The following is a 27,369-nucleotide window of genomic DNA, read 5'->3' as shown; positions in this document are numbered from 1 at the left end:
ATTCAAGCAAGCCGGGCCGAAGACTGCTGTAATGCCAGAAACCGGTCCCCGGAAGCTTGTTTCCTTTCCAGTAAAGAATTGGCTTGGTAGTTTGGTCTGCCCTGTTCCCATGATGCACTGGGCCAGGGTCAGACTAATTTGCATGTAGCCAGGTTCTGAGCTGGGATGGTGCAGTGAGCTAAAAAATGGTGATGGATCAAACCCTGATCTTTTGACTGGGTAGGAGTGTTCTGCTTAATTCAGATACTCTGTCCATCACCACCCCCTTTATGAATCGTTTTGGCCACCTCAAGTGTGGAAGGGTATGCTCAGATGTGAGTCCCTTGCTCACTGCACCATCAGGATTCAAGCAAGCCGGGCCGAAGACGGCTGTAATGCCAGAAACCGGTCCCCGGAAGCTTGTTTCCTTTCCAGTAAAGAATTGGCTTGGTAGTTTGGTCTGCCCTGTTCCCATGATGCACTGGGCCAGGGTCAGACTAATTTGCATGTAGCCAGGTTCTGAGCTGGGATGGTGCAGTGAGCTAAAAAATGGTGATGGATCAAACCCTGATCTTTTGACTGGGTAGGAGTGTTCTGCTTAATTCAGATACTCTGTCCATCACCACCCCCTTTATGAATCGTTTTGGCCACCACAAGTGTGGAAGGGTATGCTCAGATGTGAGTCCCTTGCTCACTGCACCATCAGGATTCAAGCAAGCCGGGCCGAAGACGGGTGTAATGCCAGAAACCGGTCCCCGGAAGCTTGTTTCCTTTCCAGTAAAGAATTGGCTTGGTAGTTTGGTCTGCCCTGTTCCCATGATGCACTGGGCCAGGGTCAGACTAATTTGCATGTAGCCAGGTTCTGAGCTGGGATGGTGCAGTGAGCTAAAAAATGGTGATGGATCAAACCCTGATCTTTTGACTGGGTAGGAGTGTTCTGCTTAATTCAGATACTCTGTCCATCACCACCCCCTTTATGAATAGTTTTTACTCAATGAGCACATGCCACCACCGGAAGATGCATTCCTTCCTCCTTTATGAATCGTTTTGGCCACCACAAGTGTGGAAGGGTATGCTCAGATGTGAGTCCCTTGCTCACTGCACCATCAGGATTCAAGCAAGCCGGGCCGAAGACGGCTGTAATGCCAGAAACCGGTCCCCGGAACCTTGTTTCCTTTCCAGTAAAGAATTGGCTTGGTAGTTTGGTCTGCCCTGTTCCCATGATGCACTGGGCCAGGGTCAGACTAATTTGCATGTAGCCAGGTTCTGAGCTGGGATGGTGCAGTGAGCTAAAAAATGGTGATGGATCAAACCCTGATCTTTTGACTGGGTAGGAGTGTTCTGCTTAATTCAGATACTCTGTCCATCACCACCCCCTTTATGAATAGTTTTTACTCAATGAGCACATGCCACCACCGGAAGATGCATTCCTTCCTCCTTTTTGTGTGACATACATGGCATTTTGGACCTTTTTGCATTAAGGCAAACAGAACCTATTTAAAAAATGGGTATTGTTGGACCTGGGAACCTTTACCCCTTTGGTTACGGGGGTCAGGAGTGTCTCCCCCTACTAGCTAGTGCCAAGCCTAAATGTATGCTACAAACACTGTGGTCCCTCACAAGAACAATAGGAGAGAAGCAATAAATCTAGAAATGCAATAAAATCTGAATTTCGCTGTCCAGCCGGACAGGAATACTTTTAATATTTGAGAATTTGTGACACAGCAATAAAGTGGGAACAGAAACTCTACATCAATTGGAGTACAAACAAACAGAAAGGCTCAGGCAGTGGTTAATTCTTGGAAAAGAAATCGTCAATTTGGAAAGCATTAGTGAAGAAGAAACACCATATCGGATTGAAATGATACATATGATTGTGTTTAAGGTGTCAAAGAGTCCACGGCGTTTCGATCTCATATGTAAAATAGCGGGATCATCATCAGGACATAAGGTTACATGCCTGAGTTAAATTGCCAACTGCAAGGTCGGAAGGGCCCGCAGTGGACTGGTAAGGGAAGCAATTCCTATCCGTAACCCAAGAAGGTGTTGCGAGGAAGCGTTGGTGGAGTTACTCAATTGTACAATCAGATTTCCAGTAAGGGCGGAGGTAATCACGCAGGTTAATTTTGTGACTTTGAGGGCTCTCCCAGATAACTTTTGTGCGTAATTTCCCACTCAAATTATTAACCGTGTTTCTTACACAGGGTAACAGGAGGAGAATCCTCCTCTCCAGCATTTGCTTTCGTATTTTATACCTTGACACTGGTCAAGTTCTAACCCAGCAGTGTGACGGATCTGGAGCCTGAGCCAATGGAGGACCAGAACACTGTGTAGAATGTGTGGAGAAATGGCCTGGCTCCATAGGTGGAAGGGTTTGACTTTGTATGGGGTTACACAGCGCTAGGAATGGGCCTGCCAGTAGATGTCTAACTAGAAGTCTTGACAGGTCCCTACTCCTTTCTCATTACAAAGTACATCTGCTTCATTCATTTGGAGAATGCAAGTCTGCTTAGGGTTTAAATTCCCTTCTGTAGACTCCTGGTAGTTTAGGTTTGTAGGACTCTCGCCTAAGACATTTTTTCATTGGTTGGGTAGTAGGCTTAACTTCCGAGTAAAAGGGGTTACAAGGTAAACTGACTCATGATTATAAGTAGTCATTGAAAATTAGAGTGTGTGGTTTGCCTTAGAGAATGTTGAGGATACCTACCTTCAGTATTGGTGTGGATTCCAGAAAAGTGTTAAATACGATAAGTGTTTAGGGAGGAGTTAACATTTTGTATGGCTAGATATAACTGAGTAACCCCATAAAGATTAAGGTTATCCAGAAAGAAATTCTCACTTTTCTTGTATGGCTGGTTTACAATGTGTTAGCTTAGCTTTTATAAACTTCTAAACTGTTTTTATCTTGCCTTAAGAAATGTAATTCTCAAAATGTATGTACTGCTTTTAAGATATTTACGTATCGAAATAAAGCATATATCACCCATATCACCCAATGTGTTCATAGCAATCTTCAACAAAATTAGAATTGTCTCTAGGTGAGTGACAATGTGGAGTTATGTGATTTGCACAAGTATGTCTGCTTGTAACCGTTGGAAAACTAACACGCAGAAGCGTTTATTTTAGAAAATTCCACTGGGGTTCTTAAAAGTAGGGTGATGTCTCTTGCTTATCCAGTACGGCCTAGGCTTATGCTCTCTCATATCCAACAGGAAATCAAGTAAACCCATGTGAAGTTGAGAAGAGTTAGGGCACCCAGGGTCTTTAAGATCTACAATATCTGCTTTTCGTTTATTTGGGTGCTATTCGTACCCTTTTGCAGTATTGTGAGTCCCTGCTGCAATGCAGGTTGAAACCACTGGTGCTCTACTGCAGTGTATCCCAAACTGGGTGGTTTGCGAGCCGATTTTTGGTGGGTCGTGGAAATCCAAGCAATAATTATAAATGCTTTTAAATTTTGCATTTATCTTATCATATTTACTCCACTTCAAAGACCGAGGACAACGGCTAGGTGAAATTGCTGCTTTTTTTTACATGGGGATTGCAGGCAGAGAAGGAAAAGTCAAGGGAATTATTATGGGGGCACAGGGAGTGTGAAAGGAAAGGCTGTAGGATGTAATTTCACACTCAGCAAAACATAAATACCTGTAAATGAATTGTACACATTCAGCAGTTAGAAAAGTAAACATGAAGCTCGTTTTCTGGTCATTCTGAACTGTGATGAAACAAAGATTTTAATATGATCAAAACGGTAAACAACCTTTACAACAAAACTTTTACAACGCACTACCATTACAACGCGGTCATTACAACGCAAACCATTACAACGCATTGCGCTGGGGGGCGCTCTAGGATAGGGAATAGGTTAATTTACTATCCAATAACCTTCCCTAGTGTCCACGGGGACTGGAGTTGGAATAGTAAATTAAACTATTCACTATCCAACATCCAAAAGCACTATGCGTTGTAATGGATTGCGATGTAAAAACCACGTTGTAAAGGCAGGCGTTGTAATAGCCTGCGTTGTAACGTCATACATCCGATCAAAAAATATCAGGACACTTGTTGGTGTTGCACAAATGATAAATATTCACTGAAACCTGATTTTCACACATTATGATTTGTATGCAATATATTTTTTTTACAGTAAAAGTATCTCTGTAAAGTCATTTAGATGAAAAATGTGTTGTCTATAAATGACAGTGTGCTACCATTCAATGCTTTAGTTAGATTAAAAACACACCCACCTTGTGTCCATTAAAACCAGGTAGATGTGAATGTTTGTCATTCAGTTAATTCGGTCGTGGTTCTAAGTGCAGCATCAAGTGTTCCTGTAGTGCAGTGAGCCCCTGCAGTGGAGTTTAAGGGTCATAAGAGCACTCAGAGCAGCCCTGTTATTGCATTGAATGGTCCCAGTGCAGTGATACAGTGTGGGTCCCACAGTGGTGTAACATGAGTTTCTGCTGCACAAGGATTTGCAGTGTAAATCCCAGAAACAGTGCAGGTAGCCGTGCTTTATATTGTGCAAGTGGCACATTGTGAAAAGTTCTGATGCATGGCATTTAGGAGTCTCACTGTGCTGTGGGCTCCTACCTGTGGTACAAGCGCACACACAGCAATTCATAGAGTTTTGGTGGCTTAGCAGCAGTGCGATGGATGATCTGTCATTTACTACGTGAGGACCCTCCATTGTAGAATTATATTCTGGCACAGTTTTACTGCATAGTTATGTTTTGAAGTGCTTTGGGAGTTGCCTGGTAGTACAGCTGAAGATTTTGCAGTGAAGTGTAAGAAACCTTGCAGTGCCCTGTGGCAGTGTTGTGATACTGCAGCGCTCTGTGATGAGTCTGGCAATAGTGCACTTAGCCCAGTTGCATAGCAGTGTAATTATGTGTATATTGTATGAGCGCTGGGCTGCAGTGTTCGTATTTGCAATGCATTGATGGAATTGTGGCTGTGCAGTGTTAGTGTGTAGCAGTGACAGAGACACCTCGCTCCAGTAAGACGTTATTTCTATACTGCCGTAAAGTGTGCAGCCTCTATTAGAGGCATTCCTAAGAGTGTCGTCTGAAATAGGACCTGCCGGAGAGACCCCTAAATTAAAACATTTTGAGGTGTGGGGTGGGAGGGTCTTGCGTATAAACCTCGTTCGATGCCTGTTGAGGCAGTAGCTGCTACAAGTCTTAAAGGAGTGCAAGAGTTGTCTAAGTGCAGACTGGCGATTGTTTGAAATCCAGCTAGATTTTAATGCAGTGCGACTGTCTCTGGCGGCAGTGCAGTGGGGTTTACCAAGACACTGTGGGACTGTTTAGTGCTGTAAGCTTCGCAGAGTATACTGGCGTGGGCGCTGTTGCAGTGGTGGTGTTCTACAGCGCAGTGCGAGGGGCCTGGCTGCAGTGCAGTGCGAGGCCCTGCTGCTCCACAGTAAGGCGTCTTGCAATAGCGCTAAGAGGCCCTCCTGCAGTGAAATGAGATTGCGAGGCTGCGGAAGGACAGTTTGAGAGGCCCTGCTGCTGCGCCCTGTGCTAGGTACTGTCTCACTGCACCTCACTCGTACTGCGCCCCTCAAGGTGCGGCCGACCCGGCAGGTGAACCCCGGGCCGCGCTCTCGGACTGCCCCCTCCCTCCGCCTCCCCTTTCTCCGCCCCCCGCCCGGGTTAGCTCAGTTCACTGGCAGAGGCTGAGGAGGAGGCCGACGAGCAGAGCGCCCTGCACAACGTCCCCCGGCCTGGAGGGGCGGCGTGCAGGGAAGCAGCCGGCTCGGTGAGGACATCTTGAGGGAGGGGGGGGTACGGTGTGCACGGTGAGGCCACCACCACCAAGGAGGGGCCGTCTGCAAGGCCGCGCGTCCCCGGGCCTTGCACGGAGTCCCCATGACCGGAGGTGCAGCGTGACGGGGGAGGGGGGAAGTGGAGTGTGATAAGGGCATCCCGAGGGAGGGACCCACCAAGACCTACCAGGCGAAGGGGGTGTCTGCGGCGTGCCACGCCAGGCCGTGCAGCGGTTGTGCGCGGCCGGGTGGAGGGACATGTGTGCAGCGCAGTCTCTGAGCACAGCTGCCCGCATCCTTCAGGCAGGGGGGGTGATTGCACCGGCATGGCGGAGGCTGCTGGGCTGACTAGGTGCTACTCTGCTCATACCCGTGGTCTGCCCCCCGAGGCCGGCCCCACGCCCCGTTTCCCTGCTGTCCCCTGCGTTTTATACCCGCACGCATCACTGTGTGGCCAAGCAGGCCAGGCCTGCCGCCGCGGCTGCCATCTTGGCTGAGCCCTTTGTAACGCTGTGTTTGTTTCTCTCTACCAGGTGGATGTCTACGCAGCATGGACCAGGCCTGCGAGCTGCCTACCCGGAACAGCGTGCTTGTGTTGGTGGGAAGCAGCGCCCCCCTCGGGAAGGACGCTCCAGAACCCCCCAATGGATGTCTGGCCGAGCCCCCCAGGCCTGCCCAGGGACAGGACCCCGCCTCTTGCTACATCCCGCTGCGCAGACTGCAGGACCTTGCCACCATGATCAGCGGGGACAGTCTGGCCCCTCCCGGGGATGGTGTTGAGTCCGGGTCCCGGGACCCCACCAACCACTGCACTTTGGAGTTACTTGAATCGGCGGCACTGTGTGCCAGCCGGGCCCTTCCGTGCCCCCTCCCCCCCGAGGTCACCCTCAAGATGTCAAAGGCTGTCAGGAACGGGTTGCTGCTGCACGTGGAGCCTTTGGGCGCTGCAGCAGGCATGTCACACAGTGCAGGAACCGATGAGAAAGGAACCTGCACGCTGAAAGCACCCAAAGCAAGGAAGCCGAGAACTAAACACACGCACCCACAGGAGACTGGCGCAGGGGGGAAGCAAGGGGGTACTGAACGGGACACTTCTCCCCTAAACAGGACTGCCACAGATCCTCTATCGTACCCTGCAGACCTCACTTTGGCGGATAACGCTCTGGCAGATTGCATCCCTTTGGACGTGCCCACGGCGTTCTCTGTTCCATTCTCTCCGAGCAGAGACAACCCCCAGGATCACGAAGACCCTGACCCTTTGATGTCCTCCCCCGAGAACCAGGTCGTCATCAGCAGCCCCACGTCTACCACAGTAGTGCAATTTGTAAGCGATTTTTGTTACACAATTAACATTTGTGGCTGGGAGTTAGCTTGAATGGGAGTTTGTGAATGTTTCATGTGAAAGAGCTCAGCGCAGCCACTCATAGTGCGTGTAGGCCAGAGTGGGCGGGCACTTGTACTTCAGTTGCTTCCGGTGGGATCCGCAGGATTCTCGAAACCAACCCAGTCTCTCTAGGTTACCTCTCTTTAAGGTCCCTCGAAGAAATGCTTCTGTTTTGGAGTGAGAACTCCACGCAATGCCCCACCCTCCACAGTGACATGACATCCTTGAGCAAAAAAAGGGTTTGCAGGTAGCGAATTTCTCTCGGCTATTGTGTGTGTTGGTTTTTGCCTTTTAGCAGCCCCTTAGGTTTGTTGTTTGTTTTTATTTTTGTACGCAGCCATAACTGGTAATGGACCAGCATAGTACGTATGTTCTAGCAGAGAAATGTTCCGCCTTAGTTAGTAGATGGAAATCTAAAGATTTGTGAACGAAGTGCAAAAGTCTTCCGGGGAGATTCCACCAATATAAATTACATTGTATCTTCCCAGAGGCTGTGTACACCGTTGCTTTCAAGCGAGGTTCGCGTCACACACATACACTTCACTTACATTGGTTGTACTATACCATTAGTAGGCTTGATTTCAACAGGGCATTACCTGACTTTCCCTTGTTAGGCTAGTTCTGCGAACACCTAATTCTAATCAAAAGCCCCTAGTCTTGGGGGTGGAATGGAGAGGGGGGGGCGCTCACATCCCCACCGAGTATTGTAATTGCCTTTATATAGAGGAGTCATTTTAGAGTGTTTTTCATAAAAGAAAAGCCACTTGCTTAGGATCCCGGGGCTCACTTGCCTGCCATAAGCATGGAGTACTGTGACAGGCAGTATGCAAACTTGTATGTGGGCTTGTCAATTATGCCTTGGTCAGAGTTCTGTTTCCAGTAGCCTAGATCGGAAGCAGTTGGCTCTTAACGTGATTGTTTATTAAAGCCAGGCCCACGACGATATTGACGTCGAGAGTCCCCACAGTGCAGTAGCTGCAGTTGTGTTGAGGGTCTGGTATTGTCGGGGGCTCACCACCGAGCGAAATAACAAAGTGAAAGTGGACGTTCGGCGAGTGCTAGATAAGTGGTTTGAGAGGTACTCAACCTCAGAAGGGTGCTTTTAATTCAGTATTGTAAACATGCAAAAATGGTTTGTTTTGCTTTATAACCATTGTATTATTGCCTCATTTTGTATTTTGCCACACTTTTTCTACAGTAGTGTGCAGTACAGAAAGTACCTTATGATAGTGCACAGTTCTGCCTAGCTCAGTTATGCCTCCCTGGTACCCATGCATCATGAGTTCATACCAAATAATCTAAACATTCGCTTGGGCTGCATGAGATGCACTTTATCCTTAAGGAACATTTACTGATATTAAGAACAGTCCTGTGCTATTGAGTGTCTCTACTCTATACTTTGTTTTTACAGTCAAAAGCGGACGTGTTAGAGGCCACACTGCAGCACATCCTAAAATAAACTAAGTTGAACATTACATTTGTTCATTTCAGTTCATGTATGACCTTTGTTTCACTTCTACATAAATCGTGAAAATCTCTATACTGTAATCTGAACCTTATTTGAAACCCAGCTCCTCCGCATTAATTTGTAAAGCCCAAAACCTCGTGTCCACTAGAAGTAGATTTACGCCTGTATATAGCACCTTTGTTGTTATATAAGTTTATTCCATCAAGCTGCTTAAGACGCGTTTCGGCGGAAGCCTCCGTCTTGCTCACTTCATCTGCATGAGTGACGCTGCAAGTTATATACATTTAAGCACATACACAGTTACATCACTGTGATTGGTTTCTCGTTGCCTTGGTTACCCTAGGGCTGACGGTATTCACAACAACAAACATAGAAGAGTTTTAGTTCAAGCACAATTGTAAATAATACACGCAAATTCACCAGAAATTACTAAAAAGATGACCCCTCAAATGTGCACTTGTAGTATTCTTGCAAAGTGCCTGATTACCAAATTAAATTAAGAAACACAGTAAATAACGTAAGTTACTACCAAGTAAAATCCTGGTTATATATATATTTGTTGTTTCTCCTCTGTGTATTATAACAACTGATGGTGAGGTATTACCAGCGCATAGCCCATATAGCAAATAGTGAAGAGAACATATATTCTTAAGTGGCTTTAAAGGAACCAAGGACAGCTACCATCTGACGCTGTCAGGAAACAGCAAATACAAAGTAATTGCTGTCACAATAGAACAAAACACAGAGGGTTCCCTGAGCACAAATGCACGTGTCTGTTAATATTACAGATATTATCCGTTCACAAATAATTGTCCATATCAGCGCATCCAAAGTATGAAAAGTTCTTATTTTTATTTTCTTAGTCCATGGATGTTCACGAAGACTTGTGGATACAGCAGTACAATCTTGGTACAGTACACAACAGCCAAACGCCAACACGTTTCGTCAAGGGCAATTACCCAATGACTTCTTCAGGGCTGTAACAATAAATATGTACCCAATTATAAACCCCATACAATGAGCTATTCGTTGGAGACCCTTGTTTAGAGTGTCATGAAATTACCTTATAGTGGCAAACTGCCAGGCACCATTCAAACACTGCAAAGGATCATGGCTGCAGTGGTGGACGCTTTCAGTAAATACCACTGTGAATAACAAGGTTTGCGTAGCCACAGAGGTATACATAAGAATTGGGAATGAGAGGAAGGTTTTCTTTAAGGTATCACAGTAAATCCCCCATAGAAAACCAAAGGCTCACACATTATTGGGATGCTTTGAAACAGTGTAGTGGGCGACCTAGATTAGAGAAGCAACAACTCGTTCTTGCTGTTTATTATTTTTGTTCAGGAAAAGACCATAAATAACTTTTTCTAAAGGGGACTGTAACTCTCCCCCACATTGGATGGAATACTTCTTGAAGTATGCCATGCAATGTGATATCCCCCACTACACAGTCTTATTCCATGTTTTTGTGATTTGTAAACACAGTGGTCATCAGTTAAGTCAAGAGTGAGATGAAATGTGATGTCATCCTAATGTCGTTGTCAGTTGTGATCTGTGACATTATGTGAGGTCGTGAGCATTGCAATGAGGAAGGGTTATGTTTGCCTTGCTCTTCTTAACTAACACATATGAGAAGTTTTTATTTTTTACATTGTAACCATTGCAGCTATTCAGCTGCAGTATAAGGCAATATTTTTCTTGTTACTTTACCCTCTCTTTACCAAAGGTTTTTCCTCAGTGAAGTTTAAAAAAAAATAATGTAGTAAAGATAATCTTCATTGTGCAGTGCGTATGTTGCTACTTAAAGCAGTGTATGAATATATTTTACAGGGTGTCATGGGCAATTGCTCTACACATTTATGTGCCATTTTTATAGTGCCAATCTATCCTGAAAACAGCTGAGCCCTGTAAAGGGTCAAAGGCAAGCATACTATCAACAGCTGATATTTGGGAGCAGAATTGCAGTGTTACTGCATTAAGTGTTCTTTACAGAGGTGCACCTTCAGCTCTTTCCTAAAGTTGAGCAGATTTGGGTTTGTCTGCTGTATACAGAGATATTGTTTTAGCTCCTGGGTACATAGATGGAAAAGGCCTGCTCCCTTGTTTTCTTTCTTTTTTATATTTTGTAGTCTCCATTATGATGATGTCCTGGCTACCAATGTGCAGAGAGCCACCAGGTATGGTGATCTTGTCTGCACAATAAGCCGGAGCACTAGTCGTGTGTGCTTTACAGATGATGCAGCTGGTTATGAAGATGGTGTGAGCTGACAAGGGATCCAGTGGAGGTTCATCATAATTTTACCATACTCACCTGGGCCCGTAAAACATTCATACCTTGAACTAGCAGTCCTGCCTGTGATTTACTAACTAATCACCTATCAGTACTTTGAGTCCTTTTAGGACTTATACCTGTAAACCATGACTTACCAATCCATGTCACCTTTGCTGTAAGTCCTAGGGATCGAATAAGGGTTTAGAATAAACAGGCAGTATTTAGACACATTTACCTTTCCTGTAATAACCACAGACTCGGGAAAGTTTTAAAAGCTTTATCTATGCAAGATTTTCTGAGTCAAAAAGGACACAATACCGTGGCCACAACATTTACAAGCAAGAATATAATCAATAGGACATAAAGTTTGTAAGAAATCACAGTAACGCCTTTAAACATTGGTACCTGGGAAGGGTGAGAAAGGGAAATAGTACAAGGACATACCACATGGATTATATTTACCTAGAATGGTGCAATGACCAATCCTGGTCACAGGCTGGGGCAAAAAGACCAGGGCTCCCGATTAATCAGGTGCCCACGGGACAGGACAGGTGCAGACCAGGACGGGTGATCTCAGCTAAGTGCAACGCCAGCGTCATACCCCTGTCTCTCAGAAAACCAATTAGTACCCTGACTGTGTAATCAATAATTTCCCACAACACCTCGATTCTTCTGATAGAGTGCTCCGCCAGCACCTCTGCTCTTGATCTCCTATAGCATGCGTTGGGTCTGTGACAGGTCAGCTACTTGGACAAGTCGGACAATTTCTCTATCTAAACCTACCGTAGTTATAGCATTTTGAGGGCAATGTACCACCCCTAAATGTTGCAAATCTACGTGTTCCCCCTTCAGGGATTGGTCAGACAGACAAGGAGAGGGCATCACACCATACTAAGATGAGATAATTTCATTATTGGTTTTAGTTGATTCCGGTTACCGCCCATCATTTATTTTCCCATGCACTTTTATTCCACCCAGCAATACTGTTCAACACATTTGATACATTTTATATAGCTTCAGTTCCTCCTGAGGTCAGAAGGGCATTTTCTCATAGACATCGTGGATAATATGATTCTTGGCTGGGATTCAATGCCAATGCTTCAGCAGCTTCGGAGCTAGAGTGCGCACGCGCAGCTTTTCCAAGATGGAGTTTGTATCAGTATTCAGGCCCAAGTACGAGCTAGCAGCAAAGTCAAAGAGAAACATATTAGAATACAAAAATAAATGAATGCACTGTATACCACTTATCTCTATTCTAACCCCATTACTTAATTTTAACTTTTGCATTCATAGTTAAGCAGTATGAACAAGCTTAGTACAAGCAGCAGCATAAGCATTAGCATGTGAGGTTTGAAGCAGCCATTTCTGGCACTAGTGCGCAGAAGCGAGAAGTTCCCACCAAAAGCATAGATTAGATACGTCACACCACGTATATGTGGCAGACGTATGCGCAGTAAAGTTCCTGCGTTTTCGGCGGCCATTTTTAGGACACTGGGTTATTGTTAGTAAAAGCACATTGTCCAGCTTCCCCATGATACTAAAATGTAGTGTAATGCAAATATTAGTAAACAAAACATGTTGATTAATTAATTACAGGTTATTTCGAGAGGGTTGAATACAAGCAAGTTTCGGTATATGTGAAACCTTGCTCCATCAATGATTGAGTTGATGTGATCATATTTCTTCAGGCCCTGGATAAGATGTGCTACCATCCAGATGTAAGAGTGCAAGGGCTTGAACAGCAGTTCTAAATTATTTTTTGGGAAGAAACTGTTTCACTTTCTTTAGAGGAGAGCTTGTACCAGACGATTTTTGGCAGTGTGTTTTTTGAGAGTGATTTAGGTGTCCAAGGTGAATCCTAGTGACTTGGCTATTAGGTTTCAGTTTGGTTGGAGCCATCAAAGCTAATGCCCGTCTGCCAGTTTTGTACTATTTCTTGCTTATTGTTGTTGGCAAATAAAAGAATTATGTTGTGATGGAGTTGAGCTTCAAGTAGGCGATGGACATCCGGTGTACATTAGGTAGAAGTAGTGATTGATGACTTGGATGTCTGGAGCAGAGAATGTTTTCAGCAGAGTTGTGTATCATCGGCGTATTGGTGAACTTTGATGTTATTATCTGCGAGTAGAACCCCAAGGTGTACTCCCATGTAGTTATTGAAGATTATGGGACAGGATGATACCCCGGAAGGCTTCACTGGTGAAGGGGTTATATTGAGTTGTGGACATGCCCATATGAACAAACTGGTGTCAGTGTGAACAATAAGAGGTGAACCAGTGAAATACATTGCCATTGAATGTCATTCTAGATTCAGTTGTGTGGATGAGGGAGTGATGGTCGCCTGTGTTGAAGGCTAACTGAGAGGTCCAGCAATATTAAGAGCCTGGGCTCATCTTCATCTCCAGTTAGGAGGGCAGTGTCCATGATGTCTGAAGTAATTGTCTCCATGCTGCAGCATGATCTGAAGCCAGATTAGTAGTCCTGTTGGAGATGGTTAGTATTAATGTGATTTTTGAGTTGAATGTAGGCTGATTATTTTCAAGCATGCTGATGAAAAGTAGGTGAGGTATGTGCTGGTATTTGGCAAGGTTTTCAGGTTAGGTTTCTTTAGGAGTAGTAGTATGGTGGCCTATCATGAGAGCTTCTGGAAAGATCCCTTCCATGATGGACGCATTGACCATTGTGAGTAGGGATGAATCTGTCTCCAGTGAAAGCTTTTAAGGACAGGGTTAAGATTTCCTATTCGCAGGAAGATGATTGGAAGGAGTTCGATATCTCATAAATATTTGCTAGAGATAGAGGTTCGAAGGATGACCATTGCAGGATTATATAAGTAAGAGTGTATGTAAGAGAAAAAGCAGGTATGGTGTTGATGTGCTGTCGTATCTTATGTATTTTTTCACTGAAGATAATGTTGCTGCATTGTAGTTGACTGTGGAGTATCAGATGGGGGAGTCAGGCAGGGTGTTGATGCAGTGCTTGATTGCCTTGAAAAGTGTTCTACTTCTGGTGATAGCTTCATTGATGATTAGTTATTGATCTTATAACCAGAGATTAGGCTTGCTGCCCTAGCTTTGACACTTGAGCTGACTATTCCATTGCACCCCTGTTCCATACACTGTAAATGCAGAAGAGCTGTCACCGTCATGGCTCAGTAGAAAGGAGAGTATCAGGTATTGAGCATTATTGGACTGAGGGACAGCATGGTGGCACGTAGATGAGACCGTCTGGATTTAATGGCTTAAAATGACCAACACGTTGCTGCAGAGGTCAAGGTGATGGAAAATATGGAAGACTCTATGCCTGTAGTGCAGTGTAAAAATGCCCGACCTAGAAGCACACCCACTGTCACATTTGGGCTATTGAATTAAAGTACTTCCACAAAAAGAAGTGCCACTTCCACCAGGAAACTCAAGGGTCCTCAAAGTAAAAGGACTACTGTGTTAACTGTTGCATCTATAATCCCTGTATGTTAGGGAATCGGGCACATGTCATTTCAAAATGGTGAAGAAGCCACTTGAAATTTTGAAATCATTATGCTGTCTTTCGATGTAGATTGGAGACATTAACTGCAGCTAGAAGGCCCAGCTTGGGGATCCCTCTTTGGAAAGGCAGTAGGCAGGAAGCCTCATTGATCAACACAAAAAATAAATTTGAGGATTTTAAAGTCACCGCTCCTAATTTACAATTCAGACTTAAAAGGATAGTCATCAAAAGATATGAGAGGGCGTCACCCATAACATATCGAGGCATGATTCATCATTGGCGTCCTCTCACACTGAGGTAGGAACAATGCCACTTCAGCGACCTGCACAGAGGGGGGGAAAAAATCCTCGAGTTCCTATAAATATTGTTTCAGGACAGCTACTTAGGAAATTAAGTATAGTTAAAAATACCTAGGGGTATACTCAAAGAATTCCTATTTGTGAGTACCCCTGTTATCCTTTACCATCACAAAAACTAGTCATCTGGTTAAGTGATTTACCTGTCCATTTTGCAACACGTTTCGACCTATACAACCGCCAAAAATGGTCTAAGGTCTTCAGGGTATTGCGATGTCCTAGTTCAGGTATCCAGTCAAACCATTCACAAAGAAGGGAATTATGAAGACCCTACCAGAACCTCGTTCAGATTGGTTAGAACCTAGAGGAAAAAACACAATATTAGAAGGACACGCTTAAGTGTCCCCAATTACTCTTAACTATTTCCAATACAAATCTTAAGAAAGAGTGCCCGTCATCTGTCTAAAATTGTATTGCATAACACAAATCCACAAATGACGGATCGCTGAACCTAACCTAGGTAGCGGGGGTTTCAGCAATGTGCGAAAACACATCCCTGTACTGAGAAAATAAAAATCCTTTTCTTGAGTCCCCTCACTCACCAAGGGTTTCCCCGAGGTGACATGCTTCATCATTGGGGCCATCCCAAACATCTACTGTTTGGGGCGTGCTGCGACTTGAAAAATTACGTAGGAGCACTTGCATGTGAAAAATGTGTAATTCAGTGTTGGGGGGAGTGGTGTAAAGTGACATTAAAAAAACCTAACTAGTGAGCTAATGTTTTATTCTTGCTCCTGGTTGGTATGGATAACAAGCATTTACAATGCAATGGTCTCGGCATTATTAAAGGTAGAGCTATTGGCATTGCTCATGACATATATATATATTTTTTAAATCATAAATAAATAGCATTGTCATTTACATTGCCAATAGCTTAATCGTTAAATAAATGGTATTGTCATTTACAATGCCAATAGCGTAATCGCTTGCATATGCATGACCTATTGCATTTACACCCACACAGAGCCACACACACACACATACAGAGCCATCTACAGTCATTCACGTAGAGCCACCCACACACACACAGCCACCTACACAGAGCCACCCTCACACAGACAGAGCCACACACACACAGACAGAGCCACACACACACACACAGACAGAGCCACACACACACACACAGACAGAGCCACACACACACACAGAGCCACACACACACACAGAGCCACACACACACAGACCGAGCCACACACACACACAGACCGAGCCCCACACACACAGACAGAGCCACACACACACAGACAGAGCCACACACACACAGACAGAGCCACACACACACAGACAGAGCCACACACACACAGACAGAGCCACACACAGACAGAGCCAAACACACACACAGACAGAGCCACACACACACAGCCACACACACACTCACACACACACACACACACAGACAGAGCCACACACACACAGACAGAGCCACACACACACAGACAGAGCCACACACACACACACAGAGCCACACACACAGACAGAGCCACACACACACACACACACACACAGAGCCACACACACAGACAGAGCCACACACACAGACAGACAGAGCCACGTGCTGCAGGTCCTTATATACAATATTTCTCACAAGTATGAGCGTATGCTGCGCTTGCGCAGTTGCAGGCGAGAACTAAAAAATAGACACTATCAACTTGTGGCTCATCGATTTTTGTACAGTAATCCCTCATTGTAAATTATTTAAAGTGAACAGAAACTCATTAAACACGTAAGTCATTTACAAGTAAACACAGCTCCAAAGGTTTATCAGTGCTGCTTCAGGCAAACTGCAATTTTGCATCAAGACAGCACAACTTAAATGTAAAATAAACCAAATATTCACAATTTTACGATGCTTTTGTTGATATTTGGCATCACCATTAGGCTGCTGTGTTTTCTCACCTTTTTGTAAGTGCCAGCCCTGCTGTGTTGAGACTTTTTGGCCAATTATATACTGTGTGACAGTGTGCAGAACTAAACCTTTTTAGTCTTCTGCTTGATAAAATAATATAGCCAATGTACTTGCAGAGAACATGTTCACATAGAGACATATCCTAGTACTCCTGACAGATCATGTTTATGGTTTCCCAACTCAATGGAACTGAATGGTCCTGCAAACTTGTCAGTGATCATGACATCAAACACAGATCCCTGCAGTGGATGCATTAGTCCACTGAGCCATTGAGACCTGATTGGGACACTAAGGGCATTGCAGCAGTACAAACATAAAGACATAGTATGCCTGAGAAACAGATGACTCAATTCACAAATGGTTTTCTGCACATAACTAAAAGTCATGTGAGGGAAATGTGGCACTTGTGCAAGTAAAATCAGAATGACTGATAAGTCAGGATCTGCGGGTACTCACATGTGCAGCTATAAATGCAGACAATGTGCGAGATCTGTGAATTTTCTGCAGTTGAAAGCAACACCCTAGGGAGGGGAAGTAGGTGGTCTCACTCGAATGTCATAGATGTGTGCAATGCATATAGAATGTACAGCCATGAGCCTACTCTTTGCGTATAACCGCAAACCTTTGCAATACTTTGACCACAATTTTCTACACTTCCAATGTATGCCTAGAGTTAACGATACAAGAGTAGGCAGCACAGAAAGTGTGGGAAGAGGTAATGATAATCCCCATTTTATAATATTTTACATAGTAAAATGTTTTCTATGGAAAAGAAATTATAAAGAAAGTTGGTGAAACACCACATGGATTTTCCAGAATTATAAAATGTACATTTGCAAATCCCAAATGTTGCACAGAATGTTCGGTACTCCTAGAACATCAGCCAAATTGTCAAACATCTCAGAAAACTGAAGGTTTATGCCCATAGAGATTTTATAAACTATGTTTATTGCTATTTCTACATATCAGACGTGCACATGGAAGTTGAACAGCATTATATTGACACATATGGTCCAGCAACTAGATAATGCAGCCAAGCGCAGCACTAAACCTTTAATCGCTGACGTGCTACCCCAAACCCATTGCCACAAAGATACCATACATTGTGTCATGGTAAAAAGTTATTTATAATGCTTGAAAACGGCGTGTTTGTTAAAAAGCGCTAGTTGTGTAAAAAGCCTTAGCCTGCTGTTCCGTGTCACCTCAACCCTGCTAGCACCCCCCCTGCTGTTCTAGTACACATTGTGCTCCCAGTGGGTGGTGGCCCCAGATTGTCCCCCCCCAACGCTCCAGTGTCTTAACACCCTTGAGGTCTCACACTCACGCTCTAACCAAACCATTTGCTGGAGCAGTCTTAATTTGAAAGGGGAGGGGGCATAAAGTTGCTGCTCTTGTGATAATTAAGGCTGCACCAATTTGCTGCAGACTAAAGTTTTAATTCAGGGTAAACCAGAGTGCAAACTAACGTCGGACTGGTTACCTTTAAAAAAACAAAAACCCACATACATAGGCATTGTCTCCACTTAAAAGCATGCGTGTGCTCACTGAATAGAACTAGTAATGGCCATATCTCTCAGTGTTATCAGAAATTACCACAGAAGAGACCAATTGCATTCCTGAAGCAATACGTACTTCGCTCTCCAAACTACGTTTTCGGAACTGATAAGTTGGCTTTGTTCTTCTGTCCGTAAATGACTCTTGACCATGTGTTTTTTTCCGTTTTGTGTCATTTTTGCAGAGCCGGGTATGGTGGCCATTGGCTTTTAGATGTTGCAGAATACGTGTATGTCAGTGTTGTTCTGTTACAGGGTTAACTGGCTATATGATTGCAGAGCCCATCATGCTACCACCGGTATCTAGTCAAGCTACATTTGCCCACTTCTCTCGTGAATCGGTAATTTTATCAGCACACCTGTTAGGGGTGGGACTGATGCCGAGTTACACTTAGATGATGAACAACTCAGCTTCTCCGATTTCAATGCAAGCCCCGTATGCACGTTTACATAGCGCTTCGAAGCACCCGCTGGGATGCAGGACCCCGCTAACGCAACGATACTAAATCAAAACAGAAAATACTAGGAGGCGAGACTTAGTATAAAAATAGAAGTTGGGACAGGGGAGGGAAGGTCGAGGGGGTCGGAGGCGCGCGTCTTTCATACAGGAAACGAGGGATCGGCGGAGTGGCCGGGTTACAGAGGCACGGGGCAGGGAGAGTGAGAGGGTGAGTGTGAAAGGGGCGTGGTGGAGAGGGGGAGGACGAGAGAGCAGAAGGGCGCGAGGCGGCGAGCAAGGGTAAAGAGAGGAAGAGCGCCCGAAAGTAAGATAGCGGGTGTAAGCCATATAAAGAGACCACGAAAAATGTGTATATTGAGAGCGAGGTGGGGTGCAAAAAGAGAGTGGGAGCGCTTGTGAGACAAAGGGAACAAGAAAGGCAGAGTGAGATCCCGCCAGAGGTGAGGGGAGAGAAAGATGAGAGCGTGCAGGTGTGAAATAGCATGTGCGAAACAGAGAAACCCCGAGAAATATATATATAGAGCGAGAGAGCACGTGAGAGAGACCAAGGTTGTGTGTGGGATGGTGATCCTGTGAAATTATATTTATACAATATATATATATATATATATAAATATATATAAATTGAGAGAGAGAGACTATGATTGTGTGTGGGATGGAAACCCTGCGAAATTCTATTTATAATATATATATATATATATATATATATAGTGCACACAGTCGATGAGGAGAAACGAGGGAGATGCGAAATACACTAGAAAATGGAGATTGAGTGTGACAGAGGGAACGAGTGGGAGGAGAGAGAGTGAAAGTGCGAGAGTGAGGGGGCGGTAAGAATACGAGGGAGGGAATGGAGAAGGATGTGGAGAAATAAAGGGAAGAAATGGAAAAGACAGACAAAACGGAGACAACGAGTGTGTGAGGGGAAAGACTCGATGTGAACCGGTGTGGAATCAGGTGATGCGCCTAGCTCTCAAAAGGCAAACCACTGAAAGCAAGCGCTACAAGCAAGGTCTGAGGGTGAAGCCTACACCCTTCCCATTTAAAAGTGTTTTTGTTTTATAATGGACCTGTGAGTTTCAGGTGCGTGTCTCACCTTCGCGCTCCACCTCATCCTTTCCACCAGCCCACGATTCGTCGACTGGCCTCGGCTTCACGCCGCTTTACCCGCTGCTCACCATCGCCTCTGCCGTGTTTCATCTCTCGCTTCTACAATCGTGAGCCCCACTAGCTCTCTCGGCAGGGGCCTCCTCTGTCGCCCCCTGCCCAGCCGCCACTGATCACTCCCCACACCTCTTCTCTCTCTTCCACTTCAGGCCCCTGCCTCCTCGCCCCCACATCTCTGGCTTTCGTTACATCTCTCTTTCTGGCCCCCTCTCTCCCCTTTGTTCCTCTCGTCTACCAGCGTCTGACTCGCCGCCCCTTTAACTCCCTCTTTCGCCCAAACGACGGATATCCAATATTACACCTCGAAATATCATATGTCCCACTTCCGCAAACATTAACACATCACCCACATTAAACTTGTAAATGTACACTGCAAACGGCTGGCCTTAACAATAATGATGTTTCACAATCGAAATCTTTTCATCAAACTGTTTACATATCAAATAAGAGTTCAGATTTGCACCCGGATTTATTTGTCGTCCCAGCAGACTTTAAAACAAAAGCACCCCCGGCTCGGATCAGAAGAGCCCAGAAACAGCGCTGTGTGAGCCCCTTTACCGGGAGAGCAAAACAGCCACTCTAGACAAGAGAGGAGCGCTCCACACGACCACGTTTCTCCGAGGCGAGGTAGAAATGCCTCGGAGAAACACACGGTCATTTTTCGATTCGGGGGCGTGTTTTTTAGGTTTGCGTGACGGATGACGTCACATATAGAAAGAACCTAAAAAACATGCCCCTGAATCCGAAGAAGACGGGGCTTGAACCGAGTGATGCCCCTCTCCTCCAATGGCTGGCCTCCGTTTAGGAAGCCAGCCAATGGAGGAGAGGGGCGGGTTCAAGCCCCCTTACTAAAAAACATTAATTCTTCGGAGCTCCGCCCCCACTGCTTACAGCAGTGCGACGGAGTCCTCGACCTAAAAAGGGGTTAATATTAGGAAAAAAGTAATTATGTGATTACTATCCCTAATATTTCATCTGACGAAGCAGAATAGAACATTAGCTCACTAGTTTGGTATTGTTAACGTCACTTTACACCACTCCCCCAACACTGCACTACACATTTTTCACATGTAAGTGCTCCTACGTAATTTCCCAAGTCGCAGCACGCCCCAAACAGTAGATGTTTGGGATGGCCCCAATGATGAAGCATGTCACCTAGGGGAAACCCTTGGTGAGTGAGGGGACTCAAGAAAAGGATTCTTCTTTTCTCAGTATAGGGGTGTGTTTTCGCGCATTGCTGAAACCCCCGCTCCCCAGGTTAGGTTCAGAGATCCGTCATTTACAGATTTGTGTTACATGATATATACTTAGGAGCGTAAACCTAACCGCAACCACCTTCTCCCTCTAATTTTTTGTTTTTAAAATCCTATTTTACCACGTGCCAAACAGTAAAAACAAAAAAAAAGTTACTCCAATTCACACAGCCATATTTATAAGATTATATGCAGTGTCAAGCGCACACAACCTGAGTTTATTCAATGGTTTGTGATGTGTTCTTTGATGGAAGGATAAGACCAGACTTTTTTTCTTTTTTTGTTTGTTCCTTTCCTTGTTTATTGTATCACAAAAATGGTATTCATATAAATGCAAACCAGCCGACACGTGTTTCGTCAAAAACGGGGTTGACCCGTGACTCTTCAGGGCTGTTGAAGTTAGGCTGAGATCAGTATCGTCGGACCGGTGATAATTCCAACCCGGTCCTAATCGGGCGTCGGTGAGTAATGTCCCCGTGTGCGCATGGAGATGGTGCTCCTTATACCCAGGAATGTTACTTGTGCCGCCGTTCAGTATACGGTCGGTCACAGACGGGCAAGCAAATCCGCTTGACCCATCGTTGAGGCTTGTCAGTAAGCCGGTTGCGGTGAGGTCTGTCAGTTCTCGAAAGTATGGTGGCCACCATCACCGGTCCGACGATACTGATGCATTTATATGAATACCATTTTTGTGATACAATAAACAAGGAAAGGAACAAACAAAAAAAGAAAAAAAGTCTGGTCTTATCCTTCCATCAAAGAACACATCACAAACCATTGAATAAACTCAGGTTGTGTGCGCTTGACACTGCATATAGACTTATAGAAGGCAGAGCTCCTCTCTCCCTTCTCTCTCAGAGAATAGGGTCATCTCTGATCAAGCTGCACCAACGATTTACAATCATATACAACTACCTCGAACCTACCAACTGGTGAGCGCCGTGCTATTTCTGAACAAAAACCCTACGCCGAACTTTGAACATATTTATAAGATTCTTCGACAATTACTTGAAGTAGCATTTTATTGCGACCAGTATGTCTGCATATATCAAACTTCACACTTACGCGAGTCATATTAAACTACAGGCTTGGTGATTGAGTGTGGGGGACATCTTCGTAGGCACACACTAATACACCTTTCTTTTTTTTTTTTGCAAAAAAGGAGAAAAAGTTTGCTTGTAACTGACACACAGCCAATAACAACGCAGCATTCCTTCTTTTAAGGCAGAGCATACAGTTAAGAAATGCCTCTCCTGCATATGTATTCTAAACCTTATAATCAGTCCACTTCTATTATGTGCGACCCCTTGTTTTTGCTGAGACACGCTTCTGTGCGTCTGCAGATATAGCTTACTCGTAACTAAACATAAGGCGAGACCAGGCATAAGGCCCGTGAGCACTTCGCACAGGCGTAATGGATAACATGCTCTTTTTCGCAGCTAAATGACTTGACTGTGTGCTCTATTCCGTGTTCACCCCCCCAGTCATCTGCTGGGAGTGTCTGTTAGGAATTATACGTATACAGACCATTGTCTTGTGGGGGGGGGGGGAGGCCCTAAACATTCACGTTGCCATCTTTTACTGGTGGGTGGGCGGTTTGCTTGTTGCCAAATTTGTGAATGCAGTTTTTGTAATGTAACAAGCATCATTATTTTTAAACGCCTGCGAGTGCATATATTGACACACAAACCGTATTGAGAGACATACGGATATTAATGTCACGTAATGTACAATAATTACATGCTGTCTCAACATTTTTTTTCAATGGCCAAACGTGCTATGAACCATCCTTGTCTCATAACAACCCTCGTAAAATGCGTCCTGCTCATATCACCATAGTGCCATACCCATGCACCCACTCACTCGTTTTACCTAGTAAGAGGCATGGGGAAGTTGAGGGGAGGGTGAGCAAACCTATATACACACACAAATGACAGTTGCCAGTGCTGTTCCTTATTGATATCCAAATATGTGAAACTAATTAAAATAAACGTAGCCCACACTATGTTACATAACCCTCTTACTTCGTCTGAAGATAGATGTTGTCATTGCATCTAGTGGGCTTTACTGCCACTCCCGTAATGTTTAAGGTCTGACCGCAGTGCCTATCTGATTATATAAAAGCATTTCTCAAATGCCTCAGGTGCCTAGAGAGTCGGAGATGATACGCTCGCCGGAAATGCTGTGCCCCAAATAGGCGTCCTCAATGGGAGTTGTAGTTCCCAACTGGTCCAGACACGCTTTGATCTGGAGCTGTGTCTTCAATGGGAGCTGTAGTCCGCAGTCTGGTGCAGACTCGCTCTGGTAGAAAGACGCTTCTTGGGAGGTTACTGTTTTATCCTAGGCTAACACTCCGAGGGAGAAACCCCTCCGAGTCAGAATAAAATGTAGGGTAGTATGGTCATTGCTGCCTATTAAGGACATATGTCTGGGTGCTTGATAGGAGATTCTCAGTTAGGTGGGGCCTAAGTTGTGTAGTGCCTTGAATGTGTATGTGAGGAGTTTGAAATGAGCAATTTTTGTATAAACAGCCAGTGGTGATCCCTGAAGTGTGGTGTTATGGGGTCTCTATGACAGAGGTTGAGGATGAGTGTGGCTGATGAGTTTTGGATGGTTTGTAGTCTTCTAGTGAGCTGCTTGGTGATCATTACATAGAGGGTGTTTCCTATAGTCCATTTTATTGCTGACTAAGGCGTGAGTTTTTCTAGGGTGGCTTGGGAGCACATCTTGAGGGTGTAGAAGCAGGCTGCAGAGACAGTATTGATTTGTGCAGTCATGTCCATTTTGCTGTTCATGATTATTCTGAGGTTCTTGGCGGGGGTGTGGGTTTGGGTCTGAGTTTGGCTGGCCACCAGTTTGAGTCTCATGATGTTCTTGCTGAATATCACTACTTCTAGCTATATTCCAAAAGGAATTCTACATAAGGTACTCAAAATTTCAGTTTACGTGCGACAATGTGATTTACTAAGGTAATTTTAATTTTAACGAACTTATCACTTGTTGTGCAAATGAAATTCACACTGCAATAAATCATTGTTTTAAAGTATGCTTCAAGGATTGCATTTGTTGCACTTTTAGCTCGTTAACACATTTTTCAGAGCAGTAGACCCAAGCTCTTTAATGTATCATTTTCTGACTGGAGTTTAGAAACTAAAAACAAATCATTTTACACCCAGGTAAAGATGTTAATATTTTCAATATTTTACCTGAAATTACGGTTTCCCCAGTCACATTCCCAGATTAGAAGCAGTTCGTGAAAGATAGTTACAAAGATTCCAATTCACAATTGAGGATTTTAACAATTTTTTATTACTCACTTTAGGATGTTTGTTTCTGCAAATATTTGCATCTTATCAGAGAGCATTGTGGGAGCATTATATGTAGCCTCATATTGTTAAACTTTGCAAACGCATGTATGCATTTTTATACTGGGACCACTATCAGCAGTGCAGTCGTCCTAACTTACAAAATTTCTTTGGAGTGCACATAAATACCATAAATACAAGTTCGAATATCATTAACACGTGGACACAAATATTCCCTTAACTACAGACAGTGTCCTTCCTTGATCCATAATGTGGTAGCTGGAAAGCAAGATTGAGGAGTCTTTTGCTGTCAACTAAAAAATGCATACAGGAAAAAAAACGTTTTGCTATACTATTACTTCGAAGCATCATCTACTAAAATATTTTGATGCATGCTAGTATTCCCAAAACATATTCATTTTTTTTTTTTTTTTTAAATCTCTTTATTAGCATCAGATTGGTCCGTGCAAGCATACAAGTACACAGTAAATGGAAAATCAGTGGAGCCAGTTGCAACAAGATTATAGGAAACATGAAAAGAAACCATCAATGGTAAAGCCAATAGGCCTGACATTGGTGGTTAGCCTTTTGTTTTTGTCAAAGCGTGTCTTTGTTCTGACTTGATTTTTGTAAAACTTTATAGTTGTGGTAGCGGCCAGTCCCTCACCATTATAACAAACATTTGCAAAAATCAGTAATATTTTTGAGTCTGAAAAAGCACACATTTCCACAGTAGTCTCCGGCACTGAGCAAAATTACTTTCTTGCCGATCTGCTCCTTGTGAAAGAACAGAATCCTGTCACTCCCAGTGAAGCCAGTCTAAAGAGCTAGGCAGAATTTTACTAAAAACCAAAGCTCTTGGTTAACTCCAGCCCTAATTTTTATTTTTTTTGATGATCAATTTTTATTGAAGTTTTCAACACAAATAAGTTCATTAATCGTAAGTCACACAGTCCAATTATAAACCCCTGTCCCTCCCAAATGAGAACACAAATCGTATCAGTCTGTTCAGAATAAATAACTAGCACCCCCGTAGCACACTGAGTAAACGGGTCAGGTCCAATCATGATGGTAACAAGCCAAACCATTTGCCCCATACCTTACCAAACATCTCTGGGCATCCCCGAGCTTCAAAGAGGGCCTCCTCCTGCACCCCACACCAATCCACCCCCTCCTCCATTTCCGTAGTGTCGGTGCCTCTGTCTGGGACCATTTAGCTGCGATGTCTCGTTTCGCCACCGCCAGGGCTGTTCCCAGGAAGAGTTTATCGGCCCGGGAGCCGTCCAGGCCGTCGAACACTCCCAAAAACAGGCGCCTTGGGTCGTGGGGGACCACTCAACCCAAAGCCCAGGTAAGTTCCAATTCCACCCCTCCCCAGAATGGATCCAAGGCCGGACAGAGCCACACCATGTGATAGAAGTCAGCTGGGTGTCAGCACACCAGGTACAGGCCGGGGAGGTCCTCACACCTGCTCGAAAGAGGCGGACCGGTGTGAGATACGCCATGTGAAGGAAGTAAAGCTGGACCAGGCGTAGTTTGGAAGGTGTGGTTAGGGATTTGGGAGCCATCAGGGAATCCCGCCAGTCTGCTTCGTCTAAAGGGCCCACCCAACCCTCCCATCGCTCTTTAAGGCAATCCAAGGATGTGGGGCAATTAAATAATCAGGGCGCGGTATATTCGGGACCCCCCCCCCCCCCCCTCCCCAGGTTACCCAGCATGACTTGAGCCTCCAGAGGACTAAACTCCAGAAGAGAGGTGGGTGTTGGGAGGTGTATGTAGAGGGCGTGGCGGAGTTGCAAGTATTTATAGAACTGGGAGTGTAGGAGGGCGTGCCTTTGCTGTAGGTCAGAGAAGGAACGTATGTGGTCCCCTACCCACTCGTCTCCCAACAGAGATATCCCCACCAGGTCCCAGCGGCGGAAACCCTCCATGGATGAGGTCTCCCCCAACCAGGTGCCACACCATAGGGGCGTTTGCCTAGTCAGTTTCTGATCCCAGTGTACCATACGGAGGGCAGTGCGCCAGGCCATAAGGACCGATCTGGTAATTGAGGGCACAGAGTGCGGCACTGGGGAACCATATAGGAAGCCCTGTATCTGTGCAAAGACTAGGACAGAGAGCTCCACTCGGTAGGCTGGGTCGGACCAGCCGCCCGCAAACCAGTCATGAATCGCAATGAGTTTTGTGGCTAGGTAGTAAAAGTAGAGGTTGGTGACTCCCATGCTGCTGTCGTAGGGGGGGACCTGGCAATGGGACAGGGACAGTCGTGATCGCCCACTCCCCCACAGGAACCAGATGAGCGCGCTATCCAGTTCTTTGTACCAGCTACTCGAGAGGGAAATCTAAGTGTTCTGCAAAATATAAAGAAAACGGGGAAGGATCATCAGTTTGAAAAGGGCGCTCCGGCCTAATGGATTAAGGGGACGGGACTGCCAGTTCCTAAGATCGGTTTTCATCCGGGTGACTAGGGGGGGCAACGTTAAGGGCCCACTTTAGCTCAAGCAGGAGGGTCACCCATATACCCAGGTACTTGAAAGACTGCCTCCGGAGGGGAATCACCGCCTGCCAGTCGAAGCATGCCCGGGAGGGGTGAAGGGGGACCAGTGTGGATTTCGCCCGGTTCAGGCAGAGACCCGAGACTTGCTCAAGAGCAGAAAGGGCCTTCAGAGACCTAGGGCCGGAGTGCTCCGGATCGGCCAAATAAAGCAGAACATCGTCTGCATATAGAGAAATTTTGTCCACCTGGCTCTGATCCCACTTCCAGCCCTGGATGAAGGGGTCCTGCCCTATTAGCGCCGCCAGGGGCTCCATCGCCAGCGCGAATAGGAGTGGTGAGAGGGGGCAACCCTGGCAGGTGCCTCTCCGAATCGGAAATGGTTTGGAGGACGCGGCGTTGACTGTTATAAAGAACCTGGCTCAGGCGGCAGAAGGGGTGGCCGAAGCCCATCTTCTCCAGAACGTCTCCCAAGTATCCCCAGTCCACTGTATCAAAGGCCTTCTCTAAGTC

General features: G+C 45.2%; 1 protein-coding gene across 7 annotated transcripts in view; it reads left to right on the top strand.

Moving 5' to 3' along the window:
• NSD1 (nuclear receptor binding SET domain protein 1) overlaps positions 1–27,369 on the top strand; it is a 1,209,044-nt gene that overhangs the window by 159,673 nt on the left and 1,022,002 nt on the right. For 3 of the 7 annotated variants that reach the window (XM_078652779.1, XM_078652777.1, XM_078652778.1), the window contains exon 2: positions 6,283–7,073. The exons of 1 other annotated variant lie outside the window; for it this stretch is intronic. In XM_078652779.1, the coding sequence (XP_078508905.1) occupies positions 6,300–7,073 (774 nt within the window). In that variant the 5' untranslated portion in view covers positions 6,283–6,299. Of the gene's footprint in view, positions 1–5,619; positions 5,743–5,837; positions 5,863–6,082; positions 6,102–6,282; positions 7,074–27,369 lie in introns of those variants that run through there. 3 more of the 7 variants (XM_078652776.1, XM_078652775.1, XM_078652780.1) reach the window with 3 other exon arrangements.

Source organism: Lissotriton helveticus, chromosome 7 (assembly GCF_964261635.1).
Source record: "Lissotriton helveticus chromosome 7, aLisHel1.1, whole genome shotgun sequence".
Classification (NCBI taxonomy): domain Eukaryota; kingdom Metazoa; phylum Chordata; class Amphibia; order Caudata; family Salamandridae; genus Lissotriton; species Lissotriton helveticus.
Note: the sequence above shows the minus strand (reverse complement) of the source record. Positions and strands in the feature narration are given on the sequence as shown.